The 24,162-nt window shown below is 42.8% G+C and overlaps 1 protein-coding gene across 4 annotated transcripts in view; it reads right to left on the reverse strand.

The window, feature by feature from the left end:
- The window catches only part of pikfyve (phosphoinositide kinase, FYVE finger containing), a 31,601-nt gene extending 8,243 nt beyond the window's left edge, over positions 1-23,358 (reverse strand). Inside the window, exons 1-27 of one of the 4 annotated variants that reach the window (XM_052081824.1) lie at positions 23,190-23,358; positions 20,061-20,257; positions 16,310-16,477; positions 14,578-14,687; positions 12,242-12,413; positions 11,957-12,164; positions 10,776-10,802; positions 10,528-10,617; positions 9,638-9,791; positions 9,400-9,557; positions 8,297-8,408; positions 8,080-8,227; positions 7,832-7,996; positions 7,645-7,707; positions 7,415-7,544; positions 7,103-7,283; positions 6,938-7,012; positions 6,253-6,360; positions 6,043-6,183; positions 4,697-4,823; positions 3,767-4,602; positions 2,600-3,013; positions 2,425-2,525; positions 2,264-2,335; positions 487-658; positions 234-412; positions 47-160 (exon numbers count right to left, since the gene is read on the reverse strand). In XM_052081824.1, coding sequence (XP_051937784.1) covers positions 47-160; positions 234-412; positions 487-658; positions 2,264-2,335; positions 2,425-2,525; positions 2,600-3,013; positions 3,767-4,602; positions 4,697-4,823; positions 6,043-6,183; positions 6,253-6,360; positions 6,938-7,012; positions 7,103-7,283; positions 7,415-7,544; positions 7,645-7,707; positions 7,832-7,996; positions 8,080-8,227; positions 8,297-8,408; positions 9,400-9,557; positions 9,638-9,791; positions 10,528-10,617; positions 10,776-10,802; positions 11,957-12,164; positions 12,242-12,413; positions 14,578-14,687; positions 16,310-16,477; positions 20,061-20,244 — 4,409 coding nt within the window. In that variant the 5' untranslated portion in view covers positions 20,245-20,257; positions 23,190-23,358. Of the gene's footprint in view, positions 1-46; positions 161-233; positions 413-486; positions 659-2,263; positions 2,336-2,424; positions 2,526-2,599; positions 3,014-3,766; positions 4,603-4,696; positions 4,824-6,042; positions 6,184-6,252; positions 6,361-6,937; positions 7,013-7,102; positions 7,284-7,414; positions 7,545-7,644; positions 7,708-7,831; positions 7,997-8,079; positions 8,228-8,296; positions 8,409-9,399; positions 9,558-9,637; positions 9,792-10,527; positions 10,618-10,775; positions 10,803-11,956; positions 12,165-12,241; positions 12,414-14,577; positions 14,688-16,309; positions 16,478-20,060; positions 20,258-22,723; positions 22,857-23,189 lie in introns of those variants that run through there. The other 3 variants (XM_052081822.1, XM_052081826.1, XM_052081823.1) reach the window with 3 other exon arrangements.
- Between the last annotated feature and the right edge of the window lie 804 nt (positions 23,359-24,162).

Genomic DNA, 24,162 nt, shown 5'->3' on the forward strand with positions numbered 1-24,162 from the left:
TGTGATAAACATCCACAGGATGTTGCAGACTGGAGGCTTGATTTACTTGAGGGAAAAGTCTTTAAGGTCCTGCTGTAAGATGGCTTTGGAAGGCCCCAGGTTCCTGATCAAAATTTTGGGACGGGGAAGACAGATCTCCAACAGCCTCACAGATGTGTAGCTGAAAGCAGATGTATCACCGAGTTACTGGATGGAAGGCATTAAGTTGGACCGAGTGAAGGCTTGTGACCTACCTGAAGGAGGCCACCATCTGGTTGTAGGAGAAGTACTGGTGGTAGTCTTTATGGATGGAGTGCCCACAGGGTTCAGCGTTGGCCCGCCTGGTGTACTGGTGGCCATAGAAGTGTAGCTCCAGGTATTTGGCAAAAGACATTGACCATGAGTCATTGGACAGCGGCACCACAGGGGTCACCTGAAAATGGGAGGCATGATTAGAACACACAAGGTAAAGTTATTCTTACTCTCATTTTTATTATTATTCGCGACCTGTTTGCAGATTCGGCACCAGGAGTAGTTGAGAATGGTGTGCTGGTAACCGGGAACAGGAGAGTCGAGCTCCTTCAGCACAATCTGCACACAGCCGTTGCCGTGCACAAAACGGCGGATGTGGTGCACCATGGGAGTCTCACAGAATATGCTGGGACACTGGTAAGACGACCTGAAGTGAAACACAATCCCAAATTGTGTTGGGAAAGCATAGAGGTTGAAATTGCACCTACGGTATATTAGCTAAGCTAAGCTAAAAGCTATGATGGACAGTCCCTCCAACACCCTCCAGCCCACCCTGACTTCACTGGGTAGCTCCTTCAGCCAGAGACTGTTACAAAAAGCGCTCCAAGAATGAGAGATACCTCCACTCATTCCTGCTGACTGCTGCCAGACTACTAAATAAAAAATAAAATACGTGAAAAACCAGTAACATTTGTAAATAGGCCAGCCACCTTTTACCAGTTGCATATATATTTCTATATTTATCTCATCTTCCGTACCGCTTGATCCTCACTAGGGTCGCGGGGGGTGCTGGAGCCTATCCCAGCCGTCTCCGGGCAGTAGGCGGGGGACACCCTGAATCGGTTGCCAGCCAATCGCAGGGCACACATAGACGAACAACCATCCACGCTCACACTCACACCTAGGGACAATTTAGAGTGTTCAATCAGCCTGCCATGCAAATTTTTGTAATGTGGGAGGAAACCGGAGCACCCGGAGAAAACCCACGCAGGCCCGGGGAGAACATGCAAACTCCACATAGGGAGGCCGGAGCTGGAATCGAACCCGGTACCTCTGCACTGTGAAGCCGACGTGCTAACCACTGGACTACCGGGCCGCCCTTCTATATTTATATTGCACCTATATATATTGAACTGTCTTCATCTACATTTTCTCTCTATTTATTTATTATTTTATCTGTGTTTTACTATTGGTCTTGGCTGTACAGTGTCCTTGAGTGTTGTGAAAGGCGCTTACAAATGTGATGTATTATTATTATTATTATTTATTTTTGTGCAAACACTTTGTTTTTCTTCTTTCTACCCCCCCAAATTTGCTGCTGTAGACTGTAAATTTCCCCAATGTGGGACAAATAAAGGATAACTTATCTTATTAACAAGAAAATGTCTGGCTGCTCAGCCAAATATAGACATATTTCCATCCCTCCATACATTTCCCGATCCGCCTAATCCTCACAATGGTTGCAGGAGGTGCTGGTGCCTATCCCAGCTGTGTTCGGGAGTAGGCGGGGGACACCCTGAACCGGTTGCCAGCCAATCGCAGGGCACACACAGACGAACAACCGTCCACGCTCACACTCACACCCAGGGACAATTTAGAGTGTTCAATCAGTCTGCCATGCATGTTTTTGGAATGTGAGAGGAAACCAGAGTACCCGGAGAAAACCCACGCAGGCCCGCGGAGAACAAGCAAACTCCAAAAAGGGAGTCTGGAGCTGGAATTAAACCTGGTACCACTGCACTGTGAGGGCAATGCACAAACCGCTGGACACCGGGCCACCCTTATAGAAATATTTTTATTAACAAAATTCCAAAGTTCTTCAGCGATATTTTTGGGTGGGGATTCATTCCTTTTTGTTTTCCCCTCCCTTTGTTTTCTCAAATGGGAATTTGTTTTTAAAATACACATCAATCAGTGTCAACCTTCGGTTCCACCCAACTGCATTTCAATGAATAAGGCGGCGCTATCGCACATAAAAAAAAAAGATGATTTTGTTTAGTTTCCGTTTGGATACACATTACAATCGTTTTACCTGAAGCAGTATCTCTCCAAGAATACACCAAGTGAGAGGTCATTCTTTCCGTAGAACTCCATGGTGACGATCCTGTTGTCGACAAATTTTGTTTACTACTAAACTCATTAAAACACAACTTTGAGTACTTGCAGTGCTTATGATCCAGTCTCTGAGTTTACCAGGGGCTGACGCAGGGGTTTGGAGCGTTACTAGACATAGCCGAGGAGCTGCTAAAGAGCACGCACAGTCGCTGATGATTGACAGGCGTTAGACAGTCCATCTAGAACGAAAACAATAACATTTATCGACAAGATAACACAAAACATAAAGAAATCCGGAACCATGGAGCCTTACCTTAGGGGCTAAGCTCATCTCACTCTGCTTGCTTGGTTTGTCATCTTCACTATCGGCCTTCACAGGGCCCTTGATAGATGGTGAGGGCGTCTCCTCAGTCCTGTTGTGGCCGTTCACCAGACCGATTGCGCTGACAGCATTGAAGGGGTCACTCACATCCCTCTGTCGAATTCGCCCTCCCTTTGCTCTGTACTCTGCCAGCATATTAGCGAGATCCTGACTGCTGTTCAGTTGCTCAACAATACGGGTGCTAGTGAGGCCGTGGCACGGAAGGACGTCGATGGGCTTCAATGGAGTGACGCCGTTTGTCTGACTGCCGACCAGCGATGAGGACGCAGAATCTTTGAGGAGCTGGCGCTTCCGGCGCCCATCTAGTTCTTTCAAGTCCTTGTTGATGAGGGGGGAATGGTAAACCTGTTGTATGAAAATCACAAGTGAGCATGATCACATCCAAAGTTTATTTACATGTTGACACAGGAATGATCACCAATGCAATATTCATTTAAGTTGGACAAACCATTTTTGGTGTACCGTACTGGCCCGAATATAAGACGGCCCTGATTATAAAACGACCCCCTCTTTTTCAAGACTCAAGTTTGAAAAAATACTTTTTGAACACCAAATTAATTTTTATACAGAAAATAATTACAGTAAATCTAAAACAAATGATTATAACAATATATTTGCGAGAAAAATTGCCTCATTCAAATCTAAAGTGCAATCACATTCGTAAATGAATGGCTTCTGGTTTTTTAAATGTAAATTACATCATAACTTCTCCTCAGCTGCCGTTTAACCTGGCCGATCTTCGACCCACTTTTCTCCAGATTGTCGCGACGTTTCTCCATTTTCTGTTGTCTCTTCTATTATTTTCTTCTCTTTTCCTTCTCACTGCTATTTTTTATTTTTCTTCTTCGTGCTACCGCTATTTTTATTTTTATTCTTTATGACAGGGGTTCACTTTGACCTGGGGAGTCAAGTTCAGCATTCGCTTCAATGATATCTGGCGCCATCTACCGTCGTAAATGGGTATAATGTTTAGACCCCGAATATAAGACGACCCCCACTTTTTAAGTCTTATTTCAATGCAAAAAAACACCGTCTTATATTCGGGCCAATACGGTACTTTTATGAAATATATTGCTGTGATACACAAAATTTAGATACCTTTTCGGGGAAGTAATCCCTGCTGGGGCAGTGCATGCCAGCAGTCGTAAGGAGGAACGGCTCTCGAAATGTAATGAAGGGTGAGATACACAAGATGATGTCTTTCAGCTCCTGCTTGAAGACGGCAGAGATGGACTTCAGGTGGTCATCGGTCGATGTCACCTGCTCTGCCACAAACAGGCCCGTGTCATCCTGCAGCGGGTCTCGGAACAACCGGAGTGTCGATATTTCTGACCCCTTATCCTCAGGGCTTTCCATCTCTTCCTTTTCCTGGTTTTCTCGCTCCGATGTTTCATCATCGGCTGTCCTCCCAAATGAGTTTGTTGTCAGCTGCTGATCTTCTTCCATTAGAAAGGGCGGGGATACTGACAAAGGAGGAGCAGGAGGACTGGAAAAAGGTGAAGATGTTATAGTCTCTTTGATTCCAGCTTCTTCACTTTCAAGAGAGGAAGCAGATGTCCTTGGATGGTCCTGGCTAATTTCCAATCCACGGGGAAATGTCTCATCCTCTGGATTTCCAGAGGTTGCACCATTATCATCAGTTGTCACAGTTGTGTCGTGTCTCTCCTCATCCGTCTGCTTAGCATTCGCCTCACCCTTTGGGGACATGCCATCCAGCAGGCAGGGGAAGGAGGCACTTTGGGCCAAGCTGGGTGGCATGGCAAACTCATCCATGAGGAAGGAGATCTCCAGCTGTGAGTGATAGGCCACGCACACCATCATCATGATGATCTCCTTCACGCGGGCCAGCTCATATTCTGAGGCGCCACGGAGCTTGATTGAGCAGCCCAGGTGGGCAGCGCAGCCTTCAAAGAACATCAACGTCTTGACATCATCTGTGAGCAAGCACACACAATAACCGACCAATGTCTCACGCTGGCTGAAAGAAGGACATTTACCTTGACTGAAAGAGAGAACGTAAACACTCACCGTTGGCCAGGCTGAAGGGCTGCATGAAGAATTTGTGGCAGGTGCCCAGCCGAGGCTTGGTAAGGAGCTGATCCATGGACATCACTAGGTCACCTTGGGTCATTCGACTCACTCTGTCCAACACTTGCTGAATTGAAAAGAAAAAGAAAAGAAAATAGAGTGAAACCCCACCAATTTGCGGTCTGCTCTTCACAAATTCACATACACTTGAGGTCAAAATATTTTGGTACTGCTCTGTTAATGAAAGAAAAATAATAAAAAGAAAAAAGAAAAATCATGATCAATTGGATCAGTAAATAAAAATGAAATGAAAATCAAGCAATGAAAAACTAATATTTCATTTGAATTATGGTTCAAGGCGGCCCCAGTGGTCCAGTGGTTAGTGTGTCGACCTCACAGTGCAGAGGTACTGGGTTCGATACTATCTCCGGCCTTCTTGTGTGGAGTTTGGATGTTCACCCCGGGCCTGCATGGTTTTTCTCCGGGTAATCCGGTTTCTTCCCACATTCAAAAACATGCATGGCGGGCTGACTGAACACTCTAAATTGTCCCAAGGTGTGAGTGTGAGTGCGGATGGTTGCTCATGTCTGTGTGCCCTACGATTGGCGTTCAGGGCGTCCCTCGCCTACTGCACGAAGGCAGCTTGCGATAGGCTCCAGCAGGTCCCGCAACTCTTGTTAGGATAAAGCGATTCAGAAAATGGATGGATGGATGGAATTATGGCTCAACAAATTTATTGGAGGAAAAAAAACTAATGAAACAGGCCTGGACAAAAATGATGGACACATTTTGCTTCACAACTTTTGAGTCAATTACTGCAATCAAATAATTGGATCATTTACACTCGTGCACCGATGACAAAGGCCACGAAAATTCCATTTACCATTCATACGCATTTCGAGGTAATATGCTTCAAATGGACATAGACATTCTCACTCAGCACCTGGGTTCTTTTCACCGATCGATTATTGAGGCGATTGGTGGGATGGTGAGTGGACAGCATGAACGCTGGATAATATTGTGTCTGCAATTGACGTGCTGTTAAACACACCGCAATTATCTATCAATTATTTTTGTCTATTTTCAACCTGTTTGAGCTATTTCACCTGGAACGTTTTGTTTGTTTATAATTATTAATTATAATTATTATTTATTTATTTATAATCTGGAACACTAAATGTTCCGGGAGTAACGAGTTAGCGTGTACTGCATGTCACAATGGTAAGCCACAAACTGACTGTGTCATAACTAACAGAGACCAAGCCCTCCACAGAGCGGAGAACAGACACACAGCGAAATAAATAATAGGAGGGGTAACGGTATGATCTCATGAATGTGTAACTGACCGGTTTGACATTTATCACCAAGGTGATTCCATGCTCCAGCAGCATGTCCTGAGCAATACGAGACACGGTTTTCTCCACCAGTACTAGGTTTGGCCGGACATCCACTATGCGTTGAACGTAATTCTTCAAAAACTCTCGTTCCTGAAACAAAGAATGTGGATCTGGGAAAGTACAGCAACAAAACAAAAGTTGCAACAAACATATACTGACCTGCAGCACAATGGGCTCAATGCAAGTAAACTTGGTTTCTTCCCTGTAAAGATACTCAATGGAGCACTTCAGTAGGAGGATCTTGGGATTCTTAATGTAGGAATTCATCTAAAACACACAAAAAAATCCACAACCGATAAAGATCAGGTATTGATAGTAAGGACAATTTTGTACAATCAAAACATGTTGCCAAAATGACATTTTTCATAGGGTTCGACTCATCCGCAACCTTGAGTATTGATGCATGCAGACAAGGTAAGCCTACTGCATTGCATGAACTCCTCAGTTTAGGACAGTCCTGATGTTACACATGGTGCGCAGTTACGAACTACTTTACACAAACGTGCAACTATATGTTATCAAAGAGCACAAGAAGGCATGCTCAGTTACTGTCACACTTACTGTTTTGTTTTTTAAATCCTGCCATACTTACTGTTTTGTTTTTTTAAATCCTGCCATACTTACTGTTTTGTTTTTTTAAATCCATGGCCTGGGACTGTCTTTCTTGCATATATTTACTATAATGACTTCATGACTGTAAGCACAGGTTAGTGTTGATCCGAATGTTTGAACTTTGGTAAAAATTCAGATTAAATTACTCCCATAAGAGTAGAATTTAGTTGAAAACCAAACCACCCTTTCTTTATGTTTTACAAAACGAAATTTGAAATGAAAACTGACCTACCTTTTTGTGCGCAATGTTCTTGGTGCATACACAGCCATTTACCACAGTTGAATCAAACTTTCTCCCTCCAGGAATCTAAACACCAACATAGAGATCGGGTTTTATTCACCCTTGGGCACACTGAAATGTCCGAAATGGCCTTCCGTCACCCACATGCTCCTGTACCTTTTTAATGTGAACCAACTGTCTGATGTCCATGTCATCGTCGCAGTTCCGGACATCTGGCCGCACTGTCTGGACCACCTGGCGGACGACCGGCACAATGATGTCGCGCCAGGAAAGCGACAGTGACTCACTGTAGAGCAGCTGCTGCAGCAGTGCCATCATGTGACTGTGATTGGCGGACCTAAGAAAGGGGCGTATGAATTTGGTTTTAAAATAGCTACACCTGAACACAATAATCGGTATCTACAGTATATCTTGTATCGACTTTTATTTTATTGCTCAGGTGGATTTTCTTGGTGCATCTCCACTCACAGGAGCCTCTCCATGGCCTTCTTCTCTCCGTTCTCCTCTCTAAGCTGGTCCAGCGAGCTGTGGTGCCAACCGAGAGGTGTGAACAACATCTCTTTCGCCTTCTCCTCCACACGCCGGTTGAACAAGGACTCTACAGGAAATATCAAGTCACGCTGGAACGGGAAAACTAGCAACTGACTTTGCTAGTTTTGTAGCTTGCTTTAACTAATATGTGTGTTGAAGGATACTACCTTTAATAAAAGCATCACTGATCACGATGTTCTGTCCTCCCTCCTCTGACATGAGAAATTCAGCTAAAAAAAAAACAGAGAAAGTCTTAAGTGATGGGAACAACATGCATGCAAGATTGATTCAGCCAGTCATGCTTAACTGTTCTTGAAATATATCTCAGCCTCAGGCATGGTAATTTGAACACACCTTTCTGGTCAGCGGTGGGAGGCACATGGGGATACTTGGACTGCTTCTTAATGTGGAAGTTGACATTGTTGTGCTCCATGTTGAGGCTGATGGAGGCAGCCGAGTCGCTGTCCACCACGGACTGAGAGCTGCTGGCAGACGGCCTCTTGCTGAGGTTGGCAGAGCCTGGACAGAAAGACAGACAGTCACAGAGTTGAAAGTAGTCCAACAAAATGAATAACTTAACCGAAAGAATGAGTGACACATACTTGATATGTTGTAGTCTGACTCGTCTGCATGTTGCTCTGTGTCACTGTCATCAAACTTGATGTCCTTAAACCAAGATGGCTCAGAATGCCCCTCCACCGAGTTAACGCTGTCGCTGTCCGGAGACGGTGTTTCTGAGAACTCTGTGCTCTGCGGACCAGATAGGCCTCATCAGTATGATAAACCGTCTGAGACAAACACCAAAGGAGTTTTACTCACTTGCAGAGGGCGGTAAAGGGCATACTCGTCTCTGAACAGCTGGTCGTTGTGCGTGATGCAGTCCAGCCAGCGGCCATCAACCAAGGCCTGGCCGATGGCGATTGCCTGCGCCCTGAAGATTTTTTTTAATTATTATTATTATTTAACGGGATTCTAGTTAAGGTAAGCCATTTTAAACAAAAAACAACTTTTCCACAATTAGCAGGCTAACGTTCGTCCAACCAGAACTCATTTGCTGCTATTAACACAGTGTGTGTGCGTTCAGGAATTCACCCTGACACCCCAACACCACCCATTAATTTCCAAATGTGGCTGAGTTGATGAATGACATCACTCTTCAGTAGCTATAAAATTACACAAAATGTGCGATATGATGTTTCGGTGTCAGGCTACTCCTCTGAACAGCCTCTAGAGCAAGGGTGTCAAACTCATTTTGTCACGGGCAACTTTGGAGTTACATCTTCCTTCGGAGGGCCGTTACGACAGTGAAACCAAATAAAGGTTTAATCATCACATTGGATTATTACTTGTACACAAAAAAATGATGGCTCACTATTCTTGAAATCAGTCAGGTATTTGTTCAATTATTGCTCAAGTGAGTGTAAACAGGGTAACAAACTTATTGCAAAATATTACCGTTATTTATTACGTATGACAATTTGAGATTTCAGTACAGGAAGTTGACACAGATAATTTGCTTTCACAGGCCACATAAAATGACGTGGCGGGCCGGATCTGGCCCCCGGGCCTCGGCTTTGATACATTGCTCTAGGGCATGGAAGAAAAAACATATTTGAGTCTCTGAGAGAATGTGCATCTTGACAGATTTGTCAGGAAAAATCCTGATTTTAAAGTCACGCCACCCAAAATGTGTGCATTCCATGAAGTCAATGCTTTCCAGCGAATATGGCTGTTGTATATATACAACTTCGGTGTGTAATTTTACATGACACATTGTAGGACTGTGTATGCGAAAGTGTGTTAATATTGTATTAACATTTGTTTCCGTAGACATACAATAGATAGAGCTTATGTTTATCTTGACTATTTTAAACGAAGGGAGTAAAAAGTTGTGTAACTTGACGTTTCAGTTGACTTGGTACCTGTTGAAGATGGTGCCGTTCCTCAGGAGCCAATTGACCAGCTCCTTTCCCACAATACAGTTAGAGTAGGTCCTCAGCCAGTACCTGTGGTCCTGGAATTCCATGCCTGTGTTGTTGTGGCAGATTTTCTTCCACAGGTCCTTTAGTTGTGATGAGTCCTGAAAGAAAGGCAAGCCCATAGGACATCAGTGATGTCTGCACCCAGGGAGCAAACCGTGCAGCAGTAAGAAGAAACCACCAAAATGTTCTTCCTCTCCTCCTCGCTATGGTCCAGTTTGGTGACACTCTTGGCGCCCGACAAGGCTCGTGTGGTGGGCGGGCTGACCGAGCTGTCGTATGACGGCACCATGGATCCAGAGCGGTCCAGAGACAGGTTCGAGACGCTGGCAGACCTGAAAGAGGATCATCGGGGGTACGCCACACCAAATGAATAAAAGGACATGGAAACTTTTTGGCAGAGGAGCCTGAAGGCAGAAATAAAATGCAGTGCTGAAGCAGAAGATGCAGGCAGAGACTATGGAGTCTAATACTGAAGCACTCAGCGCTACGGTGCAGCTACAAGGTAAGGTCATGTTAGTATGTGTTTATTTTTTTTACTTCTAGCCTGACTAGATACTAGAAATAGTACTTTCGCCAATGAAGACGTCACACTGAGATAGCAAATAGAATGCGCGCAGCCAAAATGGACATCAGAAGTCTCACAATAAGGAAATATCACCCTGTCAGCGAAAAAAGCTAATGATTAAAAACTCAAATTCATTGTTGGAGATGACTTCACTGTATCCCACCTGGCTTCCTACAAATCACTATGCTGCTATATACTGTATGTACCGGTACTCATAAGGTTGAGGGCCACAATATATCATTACACCAATCACACATACAGCTCAAAATAAATAAATACATGAATAAATAAATATATGAAGAAAATATTGTTAATAATAAATATTGAATACACACCGTACAATATTTGAAGTACGAAATGATTTCAAATTCTAATGAATGCGAAATTATTCATCAACTGTTGGTGGAATCTTTCAACGTTAGTATATAATCAACATCCGAAGCCCCTCATTGAACTCCTATTTTTTAATAATTCAAATATAGACCGGCAGACCACTAACCCACCTCTTCCTCGTGGGAGATTTACCCACATCTTCTTGCAGTGTGGCGAGTCTGGAAGGGAGAATGCTCTTCTGTGGCTCTTGATGGATCATGCTAACACACACACACACACATTTTATTGTCAGTTTTTTTGCCCTCATCATCTTCCCTCCCAAGTGCTCTTAGGCCATTTAGCGTGAGCATGAAAAACAATTTACTCCTCTAGAGCACTGGGCTGAAATGAAATGAAGAAAACAAATGGTGACACTCACGTTTTTCTCATCCCAATGGGAGTTTTTCTAGGCCAGAAGAGAGGAGGAGGGAAGCAAGAAAGAGAGAGGGAAAGAAAGAGAGATGACGATAGAGAAACATTTTCTTTTGAGGAAGGCTGATAGTAGAGAGGGGAAAAAAGTCGCTGCAAGTACGCCGACTCAATGCGAGCAAAGCACGACAAGCGTGGTGAAGGAAAATGAATGCATTGTTGGAGGAAGACAAGGTTTTTCTTGTTCAGTACTTGGCAACTGAAACCTTTAACTCTGCCAATCAACAAAGTTGTTAAGAATGCACAATTTAACAAAAATATGATTTCCTGAAGTTGTCACATCCCTTCCTCATTTTATAAATTTAATGATAAGCAAGGCAGGAGCAGGTGACATTCGGTCAGGCCAGGAAGTGGAGGCAGGGCCTCCAGATCCCCTCCCCTCAAGTAAAGAGTTAAAAGAAAAAAACTTCCATATTTTTTGGACCATAAGTCACAGTCCTTTTCATGGTTTGGCTGCTCCTGTGACTGATAGTCAGTTGTGAATTGTACATATTAAAATAAGGGCTTGGACTGGAACCCAAAATCCCAGTTACCCAATTACGGTAGGTTAATGTTCGGGATCTGGACACTACCAACATCTTCTTTCCACCAGTGGCAATGTGCCAAAATTTGGTACCAACCGATCAAACAAAAGAAGAAATGGAAGAAGTAGTAGACATGCATTACTGCTGGCAGCCAACTTCTGCATAGCATGTCAAAGAAGGAGGTGCACCAAAAGTTGTCAACCACCAAAAGGAAGTGGATGGAGGAACGGAAGAAGAAGTAGTGATGAAAACTAAGGTGTGACGTAAATTGGCTTCTGCTGCTTGCAAGGATTTACTATTTAGAGCAGAAAAAGGTGCACTAAATGACCTTTGGTCACAATAAGATGTGGCATTATATCAACTAGTTCAAGTATGCCATTTTACACTAACAAGGAAAAAACTACTGCAGTTAAAAAGCGCACGTTTTGAATGCAAATGGAATTCGTTCAGTGCCGTCAATATGGGGTGAGCTCGGAAATTCACTCTGACAGCGTTGGTGCTTGTGGAGGCTGAGCCGTCCCCTCCCATTAATATCTAAATATAGCCTGTTATGAGAAAGCAATTAGCTGGTTGTGCTTGAAGTGTAAGGACTTCACAGTGTTTTCACCTCTGCCAGGTAAGGTTTTCCTCCAGGAAGATATTCCTGCTTGCCTTGCGTCCGCCCACGGGCGTTCGCGGCTCGCTGGATTCCAATACACACATAGAGCATGAAGAGTCAGACAAGACGTTCAGGTCCTCGCCGATGGAGCCCGACTCCGCCGAGTAGGCATAGTTGAGCGCTATTTTTCGACAGTACGTACAGGCTCGCAAGTCTCCTAGAAAGTGGTACAGGAAGGCGTACAAATGATGCTGGATGACGTGGGTCTTTTCCTTCATCTGTTGCGCCGCTTACCTGTGTAGCCCATGAACTTTCCAGGTATCTCCTGGTTGCAGCAGCGACTACAAAAAATCTGGCCGCACAGTCTGCAGTGATGGCGCCGACGGAATGTGGTAAACTTCTCGTTGCAGTCATAGCACTGCTTACACTGGCTGTCGGGCATCCAGTACTGCTTCAGGTCACTGTCCTGAAAGGGTGACAACAGTGGCAACACACTTGGTCAAGGCTGGATTTGCGACATAAAAATCAAGGACAAGTAAACCATACGTGATGAGTAACTCTGGGTTAGACATTTGTGTCCAACTCATTTTCTTTTGTCTTTTTTTTTTTTAAAACAATTGCAGCAGTGCTAATTCAAAGGTAATGAAACTTCCCTGGATTAGGGATTTTTGTATGATTTTTTAATATGACAACTATAGCCCTTTAAACACATCAATAAAATTATTTTGACACCAAATCATACCTTTTGATTCTATTCCTTTTCCATTGCATTGATGTCTTGATTTTTTTCCCCATCCAAAAACATTTGTTTTCATCCGCTTCAGCCGAACACATCACTGCGTGCAACATAAGTCTGACGCTTTGATGCTGAGCCATTAGGAACACATGACGATAAAATGACCGGCCAAACCTACAGCATTTATTTGTCACTACTATTATTAATCATCTGAATTCATTCATTCATCCATTCATCTTCCGAGCCGCTTGATCCTCACTAGGGTCGCGGGGGGTGCTGGAGCCCATCCCAGCTGTCTTCGGGCAGTAGGCGGGGGACACCCTGAATCGGTTGCCAGCCAATCGCAGGGCACACAGAAACAAACAACCTTTCGCACTCACACTCACAACTAGGGACAATTTAGAGTGTCCAATCAGCCTGCCATGCATATTTTTGGAATGTGGGAGGAAACCGGAGCACCCGGAGAAAACCCACGCAGGCCCGTGGAGAACATGCAAACTCCACACAGGGAGGCCGGAGCTGGAATCGAACCCGGTACCTCTGCACTGTGAAGCCGACGTGCTAACCACTGGACTACCGGGCCGCCCATCATCTGAATTAATAATCAATATTATGAGCTTTTTTTTAAAGGAATATTATGTGTTTTTTAAATACAGTATTGTGATAATTATCTTATCGTCAGATTTGCATATCATTACATCCCTACTCCTCATTACTATAAACGACTCCTATGACCTTGCGAACTCCTTGAGCTGAACCCTCACTTGTGATCAGTTACTACAACTTTTGGTAGAGTACAGCGCCACTCCCATCACACTACAATTACTCAACCAAGACTACTATGTCAGTCCTGCAGTCTACCTCGGGTGTAGCACGACTGCCCCATATAGAATTCGACTCCTACGTGACAATGAAGGATGCATATCATTTGTATAGTTTTTTTTTTTCCCCCAGACAGTTGGTGTCATGTCTTGTTCATTTTTCAGACAGTTCTCTCTTTTCGGCTCTTCTGTCACTCCCCTCTTAAACCTTGTTCTGTCTGACTGAAAATTTTAATACACACATACCGCATTGGCCCGAATATAAGACGACCCTGATTATAAGACGACCCCGTCTTTTTCAAGACTCAAGTTTGAAAAAAGACTTTTTGAACACCAGATTCATTTTTATACAGAAAATAATTACAGTACATCAGAAACAATAGATTATAACAATATATTTGAGAGAAAAAGCATGTTATTTCGCCTCATTCAAATCTTAAAATCTGAACATTTAAATATGTAAACCAAAGTGCAATAACATTTGTAAATGAATGGCTTCTGGTTTTTGAAATGTAAATTACATCATAACTTCTCCTCAGCTGCCGGTTAACCTGGCCGATCTTCGACCCACTTTTATCCAGATTGTCACTACATTTCTCCATTTTCTGTTATCGCTTCTATTATTTTCTTCTCTTTTCTTTCTTACCGCTATTTTTTATTTTTCGTCTTCGTCCTACCGCTATTTTTATTTTTATTCTTCGTGACAGGGGTTCACTTTGGCTGGGTAGTCAAGTTCAGCATTCACTTCAATGATATCTGGCGCCATCTAGCGTCGTGAATGGGTATAATGTCTAGACCCCCACAATATAAGACGACCCCCCACTTTTCTTATTTCAATGCAAAAAATACCGTCTTATATTCGGGCCAATACGGTAATACAAACACGGGTAGTAAAATGCATGAGTGTTAATATTTGTATTTGGTGTTGTTTGCGTTAGTCTTTTCACTTCCCAATGTTGACACTTGTTTGGTTGCTCACATGAATGTTGTGCATGCGGGTTTTTTCATGTGTTAAGTGACCAGAGAATACTTGGGTATTAAATGAGATTTTTGGGGAGGATGATGAAAAATACCTGACTCTTTCCATCCATAATTTCCTTGAGTCGTTTCAGTGCTGTGCGAAGTTGCACAGCTGTGCGAGGGTCATGATTGCTCAGTGGCGTATCGGACTTCCTGCTGCTATCTGGAAGGAGGATTTTTACACACACACAAAATATATTTTAAATGTATAAAAAATTTGCCCACGAATAAGTCATGTTATCTTTATAAATGCAAATGAGTAATGTTATCCAAAAACTAAACAAAATCAAACCAGCACGTTGAAGCAAAAAATACAAACTTTAGCTTCAATAATTTATTGATTTGTATTATTCAAGCTTCCTTTAAGTTCACCCAATACCGGATCAAATGAAAAAAAGATTGACGATGTGATCGGAAATCGGGACGTTCTAGTTTTTATTATTGTGTTGGTTTAAGCATGCTACAAATTAAGTTCACATTCCTTCAAATTGTCAAAATTGTTCTTATAAGTCAACCAGTGTAACGGAATGTGTTTCACAGTGGAGGTCCAAAGCCGGCCAATAACTCAGGAAATGCAGCACATTTACTGCATTGAACATTTTCAAGCACTTTTCGAACCTTGAAAAATTAAGCACTTTTCAAGAAATGGAAGCACCTCTGAACATGAGTAGCAGGTTAGTGAACAAACCAAACTCTAGTAGATTGCGATACAAATGCAGATATCACACACACACACACACACTTGCATGCACAAATAGAACCTCATGTGTGTGTGTGTGTGCGCGCGCACATGTGTGTGTGTGTGTGTGTGTGTGTGTGTGCATGTGTATAAAATTGTTACAGTCAAGCAAAGTGTACACAACAGCCCTCACCTGGCCAATCCACTGGAATCAGAAAAAACACGAGATCCCATGTTACAGCCTGTCATACAACTGTCACTTATATTTAAGACTAATACATGACACCAAATGACACATTTTATGAAAAATAAATGTTAAGTTTGACAGCTTTTGGAACATATGGATATTAAAAGTTCAGCGATCAGAAGATGGACCAATATATTTATTAAAACAAACACATGAACATCACCAGTGATTCAATTGGGCGGGGTATTTTGCGAAAGCTATCCTGGTTCAACAGCTGTAAATAAGTCCATCCACTTACAGTACTTACCAGCTTTCATTTGTGTAAAATAAAATAAGAGTTTCCCACAGTAGATGATGGAGGGTATCAAATGTTAGAAAGTTGTAATCGATTCTAGAGATTCTCGTCAACATATGCACATATACGCTTGCAACAACTTGTAAAGCAGGGGTGCCCATTAGGTAGATCCCGATCTACCGGTAGATCTAAGACAGGTCCCAAGTAGATCTGAGGAGTGTCGAGAAGAAAATAAACAAACCACCATTTGTGTGTCTTTGTACATGTTAGTAATATATTTTTTGTGTTAATATACACTGCACACTAATCAGTCTCATTTTCACTAAAAAAAAATTAAAAAATAAAATAAAGCAGGTAAATCTTAAATGTGTGTGTGTGTGTGTGTGCGTGTGCGCGCCGGTAAGGGTAGATCTCGTGAGGTTAGTTGATCAAAAAGTAGATCTTCGATCCAAAAAGTTTGGGCACCCCTGTTAAAGATTGATTATGAAGCAGTATCGCAGTTGTTTCGAGTGAGCACAGTTAAACGCAGTGAATTAAAAATTGTGAAATAAAACACCTCAAAGTGATCAATTTCATTCAGCCACAACCATTATTGACACCATCTACGTTTTTTGTGTGTTTTACCAGAGGCGGTGGAGGTGCGTCTGAAGTGTTCGGAGTGCGATTTTCGCTGCGTGCGTGAGCCATAGCTGGAGTGGGAAGGGCTGGACGACCAGCTCCGACTTTCTGACTGTGGGGAAGGGGGCGGTTCGTCCAGTTTTTCAGAGACCAGGGGGGCAGGTCGGCCATCCTCTGTGAAAACACAAGTGACACAAACACAGTTGAGACGACAATATTCTACTTCCTTTACGAGTAAAGGAAAACATTTTAAAGTCATCTGAATGATTAAAACAAAAATACTGTGAAAATTGAAAGATTTTTTTTTCCACAAATAAAAACAAGGATGTGACTCACGGTAGTTATTGAAGACACTTCTGATATTAAGTGTATTTATTAGAGCTGTCAAACGATTAAAATATTCAATCTAATTAAAAATGCAACTGTCATAATTAACTCAAATGAACTAAAAAATGAATCGTGATTACTCACACATTTTTTATCATTTCTGAATTTCCTTTTACATTTTTTGTCCTATTTTTCCCCATTTTAATGCTCTCATCAACATGCAATCATGAATCAGTTTTCTATGTGCCAAATGCCAAAGATTTACTGAAATAACAATTTCAATTTTCAATTTTACATGAAAATGTTTCACTTGGAGCAGTTATTCACACATAATCTTTCACACAATATTACTGTCCATCAACAACAGTGAAAACAATATTTTGTCACACAACAGCTGCTTTAACAGCTTTTTTAAATGAAATCAAAACAGAGCAATATAACATGAAGTGCATATCTAAGGTAAACTAGTACTAGGCCTATAGTGGATTTAAACCATGGTTGCATACTTCGTTTTTCTCAAGTTTGCTTTGAACAGAGCAGTCTGTTTCTGTATGTTTGTTGGAGAATAACAAGACACCGGACACCAGTGTTCATTTTGTGCCGCTGTATTCAAAACTGCCGGCCGTACAAACAAGGGCACGCACTTCCCCCGTGCTGCTGGGGCAAACCATTCTGAAAGAGGGGGGTTTCACTCCCCCTAACACAGTCAGGCTATGTTGATTGTGTTGGTCCTTCTTGCGCAGAAGTCTCTCTACGGTTTTGTGTAGACCTCATTTCGGATGACTACACTTGGTTCGATCACAACACTGGAGATGTTTTATTTTCGCTAGCTCGCAACCACTGCAGCGCACTGTCACTGTCAGATGAACACAGAGAAGCTTAGAACACTGTAACCTTCCACACAAAATAGTTCCAAACAAGTAACAATAGCGTCAAGAGCATACATCGTGTACCTGTATGATAAAAATAGAGAGAGAAGAACAGGTAACTTGTCAGTGGAGCAATCTGGCAACTTTTTAAAAGTAAACTTTCCATTCATAAACTCTTTAAGTATCCGTTTTTGGTGTCTCGAGCTGCCGTGGCTGGTAAAACAGACATGGGCGTGGACTTCTGCAGCGCGCTTGTTGTTTTGTTTCCGGTGTATTTATAGAGCGACGTAACATCCGCTTGTGACGTGTGCCGCGTTAATCTCGCAAGAAAAAATTTTATCCCGTTAAAATTCATTTAAATTAATGCCAATAAAAACACGCTAAACTGACAGCTCTAGTATTTATGCTTGAGGTCATGCTACCATATGTTCCATTTCTAGTTCTACGGTTATCGTCACACTTTTCCTAACTGCTACTGGTACCTTTCTGTAGTAGCATTGCAAGAAACAAAACGAACCAGGGAAAAAGCAAAAAACACCTGTGGTGTTAATTCTTTGAATGCGTTTGACTTTTAAGCCTAATGTTTTACAGATTTTGGGGGTAGGGGGCTTTGACTCTGTAAATATCAAATAATCAATATTTTGTATCAAGTATTTCATCGTATTTCACATACACGCAAGAGGGAACACCATAATTGAAACATATGTGATTCCTGTACAAGTGTTGACAAATGTTACTTTCCGCTTTACCCAAGAGGATGTTAATTGCATGACCATTTCACAGCGAATGATAATTGACAGCGAGAGTTCTGCAGGCAACATGGCAACATTATTAATTGCTATTCAGTAACCTATTTGTAACCTTGCAAAGTAATTGTTGTCAGATTAATGAGAAGTAACACGTTACATTAGTCGTTACGGGGGGAAAAAAGTACACAAAGTAATGCTTTATTTTCTAAAGCGTCAGCGGGATCACTGACAATAACAGAGGAATACGTCACGAGGATGGTGAGTGTGGGGGTGTTATGTCATGTGACCTGCCACATGACCTCACAAGACTGAGAGAGGTGGTTGCACGAGGCTTCTAAAAACACACACAGATGCATGAGGCTCATTGAGGTTTACAGTAATGTGGAACACACCGAGTCTAATTTAAAAAGAGATTTAAAAATATTAACCCACCCTCGATTTTCAGGTGTTAACAACAACTTGCATACCAAAAACAACAATAATAGGGAGAAAAAAATTGAAAAATAAATCCAGGCATCACACATTGATGAAAGACAGGAGTACCCCCAAACATTTTTTTCATACCATCAGACCCCTCAGTCATACATTTTTCTGATTCTCCAAAAGAAAAACATAACACAACTGATTATTCAATGAAACACATTTTTCCATTCATTTTCGGAACCGCTTTATCCTCACTTGGGTCGCAGGGGATGCTGGACCCTATTCCAGCTGGCTTCGGGCAGTAGGCGGGGGACACCCTGAACCGGTTGCCAGCCAATTGCAGGGCACACAGAAACTAACAACCATTAGTGCTCACACTCACACGAGGGACAATTTGGAGTGTTCAATTCTCCCGCCATGCATGTTTTTGGTTTATTTACCAGTGGCCCGGTAGTCCAGTGGTTAGCACGTCGACTTCACAGTGCAGGGGTACCGGGTTCAATTCCAGCTCCGGCCTCCCTGTGTGGTGTTTGCATGTTTTCCCCGGGCCTGTGTGGGTTTTCTCCGGCTGCTCCGGTTTCTTCCCACATTCCAAAAACATGCATGGCAGGCTGATTGAACACTCTAAATTATCCCTAGGTGTGTGGGCATGCATGGTTGTTTGTCTCTGTGTGCCCTCCGATTGTCTGGCAACCAATTCGGGGTGTCTACCGCCTACTGCCCGAAGACAGCTGGGATGGGCTTCAGCACCCCCGCGATCCTAGTGAGGATGAAGCTGTTCGGAAGATGATTGAATGAATAAACTGTAACTTTCGGGAACAAAATACTGAACAAGAATGAGGTTCAGATCCACGATCGCAATTTCACTCTCTTTTCATCAGCCATGTGAACTTTAATGAGACACCTGAGTTAACACGCAGCTGTTGTGATTTTTGTCGCAGGTCTGACACTGACAACTGAAAGAATGAATTACGGGTCTGTCCTTGTGCCCCCTGCAATATGCACACATACACACCCTCGGTTGGGAAACACTGGTTTAAGACCTGCCTGTGATAAAAAACCTGGCAAGCAGGTGGTTTTGTGAGCACATTAAGCTCCGCAGGATTTATCCTTTCTGAACCAATTGGGTCAAGTGGCTCCATAACTCAGAGGCTTCATTTCACGAAACTAAGGCCAGGTACACCTTAAAAAAATGTGTATCTTAAAAGATACAATACAATACATGCTGATTTATATAGCGCTTTCACAACAGATGTATGGTATTAAGTTTGCAATTAGTATTCCTTACCGTTGCACTTAGTACAATTTAGCTATGCATAGAACAATATCTGCCATGGAGCACAAATTACTGTAGTGCAGATGGTGGGGCCGAGATGTGTGCTCACCAACCTTTGTTGTTGAAGCGAAACAAGTTGACAAAGGAACTGTACGCCGACCGCAGCGGCGGCTCATCCTGCTCCGGCGTGAGCGGCTTGAAGTGGGTTAGGTGGGAAGGGCTGGTGGGTGAGATGACCGGCGGCTCGACGCTCCAGTTCGATGACGACGATGGCACGAATTTGTCCCCGGATGCCATCTCCTCTAGTCTCCTTTTAGGGTGGATGGGACAGTTTGATTAGACAGTTTTTGAATAAAACATTTGCTCCAATGACCTTTATATGTTACTATCAATCGTGAATGATAATTTATGGAGAGACACTGTTTATGTTTATCCATTCATTCATTTTCTTATCCTCACAAGGGTTGCGGGCGTGCTGGAGCCTATCCCAGCTGTCTTCGGGCAGCAGGCGGAGTACACCCTGCATTGGTTGCCAGTCAATCGCAGGGCACATAGAGACGAACAACTGTCTGCACTCACACCTAGGGACAATTTAGAGTGTTGAATCAGCATGTCATGCATGTTTTTAGAATGTGGGTGGAAATCGGAGTACCCGGAGAAAACCCACGCAGGTCTGAGGAGAACATGCAAACTCCACACAGGAAGGCCGGAGCTGGAATCAAACCCGGCATCTCTGCACTGTGAGGTTGACGTGCTAACCACAGGATCTGCTGCTCCACTGTTTATGTTAAATTATTCAATCCCCATTGCGTATAAATACGCCTTGAAAACCCGCTACGGCCGCCTACCCATGACGTATTTTCCCTTTTTTCTGTTTTATTTGTGCCATAGTGTCTGACAAAGGATCAGGCTTATCTGCATTGTAAAGCATTTAAACCTGTCCAGCAGGTGGCAGCGTGTGTCGAGGGAACAGCCAGTATCGTGCTGTAGAACAAGTAGAAGTAGAGGGGGGAGGGATGCATGGGCGGAGTTGTCTAGTTGCGTTGAGTCGGGTGAAGTAGCGTGTAGTTAGTAGAGTGCGCATTCGAACCAGTAGCAATGGAGAAATGAAAACAATTACCCCGAGAGCATTGCTTTTGGGGAAGAATATCTTCCACTATGGAGGGGGTGTTTTGAGTTTCTGTCAGCAGCAAGGTGCTTTTCTCCCACAAAAGTAAGAAGGGGTAAAAGAGGCAACATGCATGAACATCATCTGCCTCATGCAAATGTCATACCGTGGCGAAAGTGCCTTCGCAAAAGCAAGCAAAGTGAAACCAGAATGCGGTGGAAGACATTTACCCTTGCATCAGGGAAATTGCTTTATATTGTATCACGCACAATATATATATATGTACTGCGTGTGTGTATATACAGTATATGCATGCATAAATTGCAGGGTGAGGGGGGGCAGACACATGCATGAAATTGCACAATGGAGGGGAAACACACACACACACACACACACACACACACATGCTTCCACATAGCAAACAGATGTGCACACACTCACTGAACTCATTGTTTCACTTCTGTTCAAATAGTTCATTTCATCAGTTCAATAGCATGCAGATAAATATTTTTGCGAATGGTTGTTCGACTATGTGTGCCTTTGTGACAGGCTGGCATCCAGTTCAGGGTGTGCACAGCCTGCTGTCCGAAGGCAGCTGGGAGAGGCTCCGGTATGCCCACAACCCTTGTGAGGATAAGCAGATCAGATGTATGCATGGATTTCTCACAGGAACAAGTAAATAGATAAACAGATGCACCACATTTTTTCTATAAATCTCCGCCACTGTTCATATTTTCAAGAATCACTTATATAATCTACAACATTCGAAGAAAATCACAGTGTCCCGTCATTGTTGAGCTATTTTTAGAACAGAGCACGCGTTGGTGACCCCTGGAGGGGAGCGTGATCGGCATCACCGAAAAAAAAAACACACTCAAGGTAGCGCAGGGGTGTTTGAGTGTATTTCCGAACACGACCCTAACGTTCATGGTCTTGGTTTTTGTAAAACAAATTCCCCGTAAAAATAAATAAATATGAATAAAATAAAAACTATAAAAACGGAAATATCTCAACCGGTCCTGACTTAGAAGGAGGAAAATAGCAATGGTACGAAATTGCACAATGGAGGGGGAACACACACAACAGCTGCAATTTAGCGAGGTAAAATTGCAAACGATGAAATTACAGTCACACATGAAAATCTGCAGTCGAGTGAATCCGTAGTAATCGAAACACCAAAATAGCAAGGGGACCTTGTAATTGGCCGATAGAACCTCAGTGAATTGTCTATTTGATTACATTGTTCAGTTCAGTGGTTTAAGAGTCCCTCGAACTTCAAACACAGCAAACATGGCATTACAGAGCTGTACAAACATTTACTACATGATGTAGTGAGATACAGAACAAGCGAGTTACAGGTGAGAACAAGTGACTACTACAAACTAAAAGTGGCCACAGTCTGTTGTTATAAAGCACATTTGACAACAAAAACGATATCTTCTACGTATACCATGACATCTGAACGACTCTAAAGTGGTACACACCCTTGAAAACTACATAACTCGGTGATAATACAGTTGAACGGAAATTCACCCTCAAGTTGACGCTTACTAGTAAGGGACGATCGATTAGTTGGGCTTTAGAAGCGTTACATTTCTATTACTGTACTGATCAATTTTCTCCCACGTAACCTTAAAGTACATAACGCAACCCAAACAACTGTTTAACTTACTCTTTGGAGAACTGTCCGAACATTATACGTCAAGCCATTTGCGATCATCAAATGTCGACAAAATTGCAGAAGTGCTCGCATTACGTTATCCGCCTTGTCATGGGACCATAACAGGCCGCAGCGTGGCTGACGTTATGGAGTACTGTACTAAGTGGAGGTTTGACGCCTGAGCTGGAACTTGACCAGCCAAATATTAACATACATGTCAAATAGAGTGCCCGTGTCTTCTTCGGGACATTAACGTGATGGCAAAGAAACTTCCTTCCGTGCTATTTTCAGGAAATGCTACGAATCGGCGCAGTTTACGTGCCACAAAAATCTTTAGTTTCTCCGACAGCGCAAATGTCAAGTTGGCTACATAGCGACTTGTACGGTACATGCTAGCTCACGTTGGCCTCCTATGTTAACCAGCCGGTTTCTCGCATCCTTTTTTGCCACATTCTGAACCTGCCTTCGACTTACCCATTCACTTAGAGGTTCGACATCGTTGGTTGAAGACCTCAAACGAGCCAGGCATCCCAAAAATCGATTTCATTGGGCATTTTGGCCGTCCTCAACACACAGATCAGTGGCTTTCAGACATACTTCACGTCCTACTTAACTACTGACAGGTAAATAGATGGGTAGACATGACAAGTCGAGCCAGCACAATTGAGAAGTCGATTGGATACGGTTGTTTTGAATTGATTTCAACAGTGAACCATTGTTGACATAAGTATATAAGCAGCATTATGCAATGAATTCACAAGCTGGATAAACCACAAGCTGCAGCATCATACGGTTTAGCCATAGTTCATACGGATTTTGTGGTGAATCTTACACGTATATGGCCGTATCACACAAATCATACGGATTCTGAAAATTTCCGTTTCCCCCTAACAGGTAGTTCCGTTTACTTTTGCCCAGAATGGTGCTCGTCTACTCGAAAGCTTTCATTTCCGGTAACTTTCCGGTAAATCAGATTTACTTTGTATTACAGACAATTATGGAGATCTACAATAAATATCATTGAAAATTTCGTGGGTTTTTTCTGCCGTTATTTTGACATATAAAATGCATTGGGATGTTAGAATGATTTTTTGCTCTTTATAAGGATTTTTTTGGTTGTTTATACAGGTTGGCGCTCCGAAAAGTTGACAGGTATGCAGCATTCACTCATGATGTGTAGCTAGCTATATGAATCTTAACTACGGTTGTCATCTCTCATCGGTGCTTTAGCGGACATACTTTGGGCTCAAGTATATGCTGGACATTGCATCATAGTTAGAGTGTGGTAAAGATATTTTCTACATTTATTAATTCGTAGAAGTGAACTGGTTAAACAAGTAACATAAAACGGGAGGCGAGCATCTACCAACCAAACAAACTCTGGAATGAGGAATCAGCCTAAATTAAACGACTGTAGTCGTTTCTGATTGGTTGCTCGCAGACTCTA

The sequence above is a fragment of the Hippocampus zosterae genome, chromosome 12, assembly GCF_025434085.1.
Source record: "Hippocampus zosterae strain Florida chromosome 12, ASM2543408v3, whole genome shotgun sequence".
In the NCBI taxonomy this organism is placed as follows: Eukaryota; Metazoa; Chordata; class Actinopteri; order Syngnathiformes; family Syngnathidae; genus Hippocampus; species Hippocampus zosterae.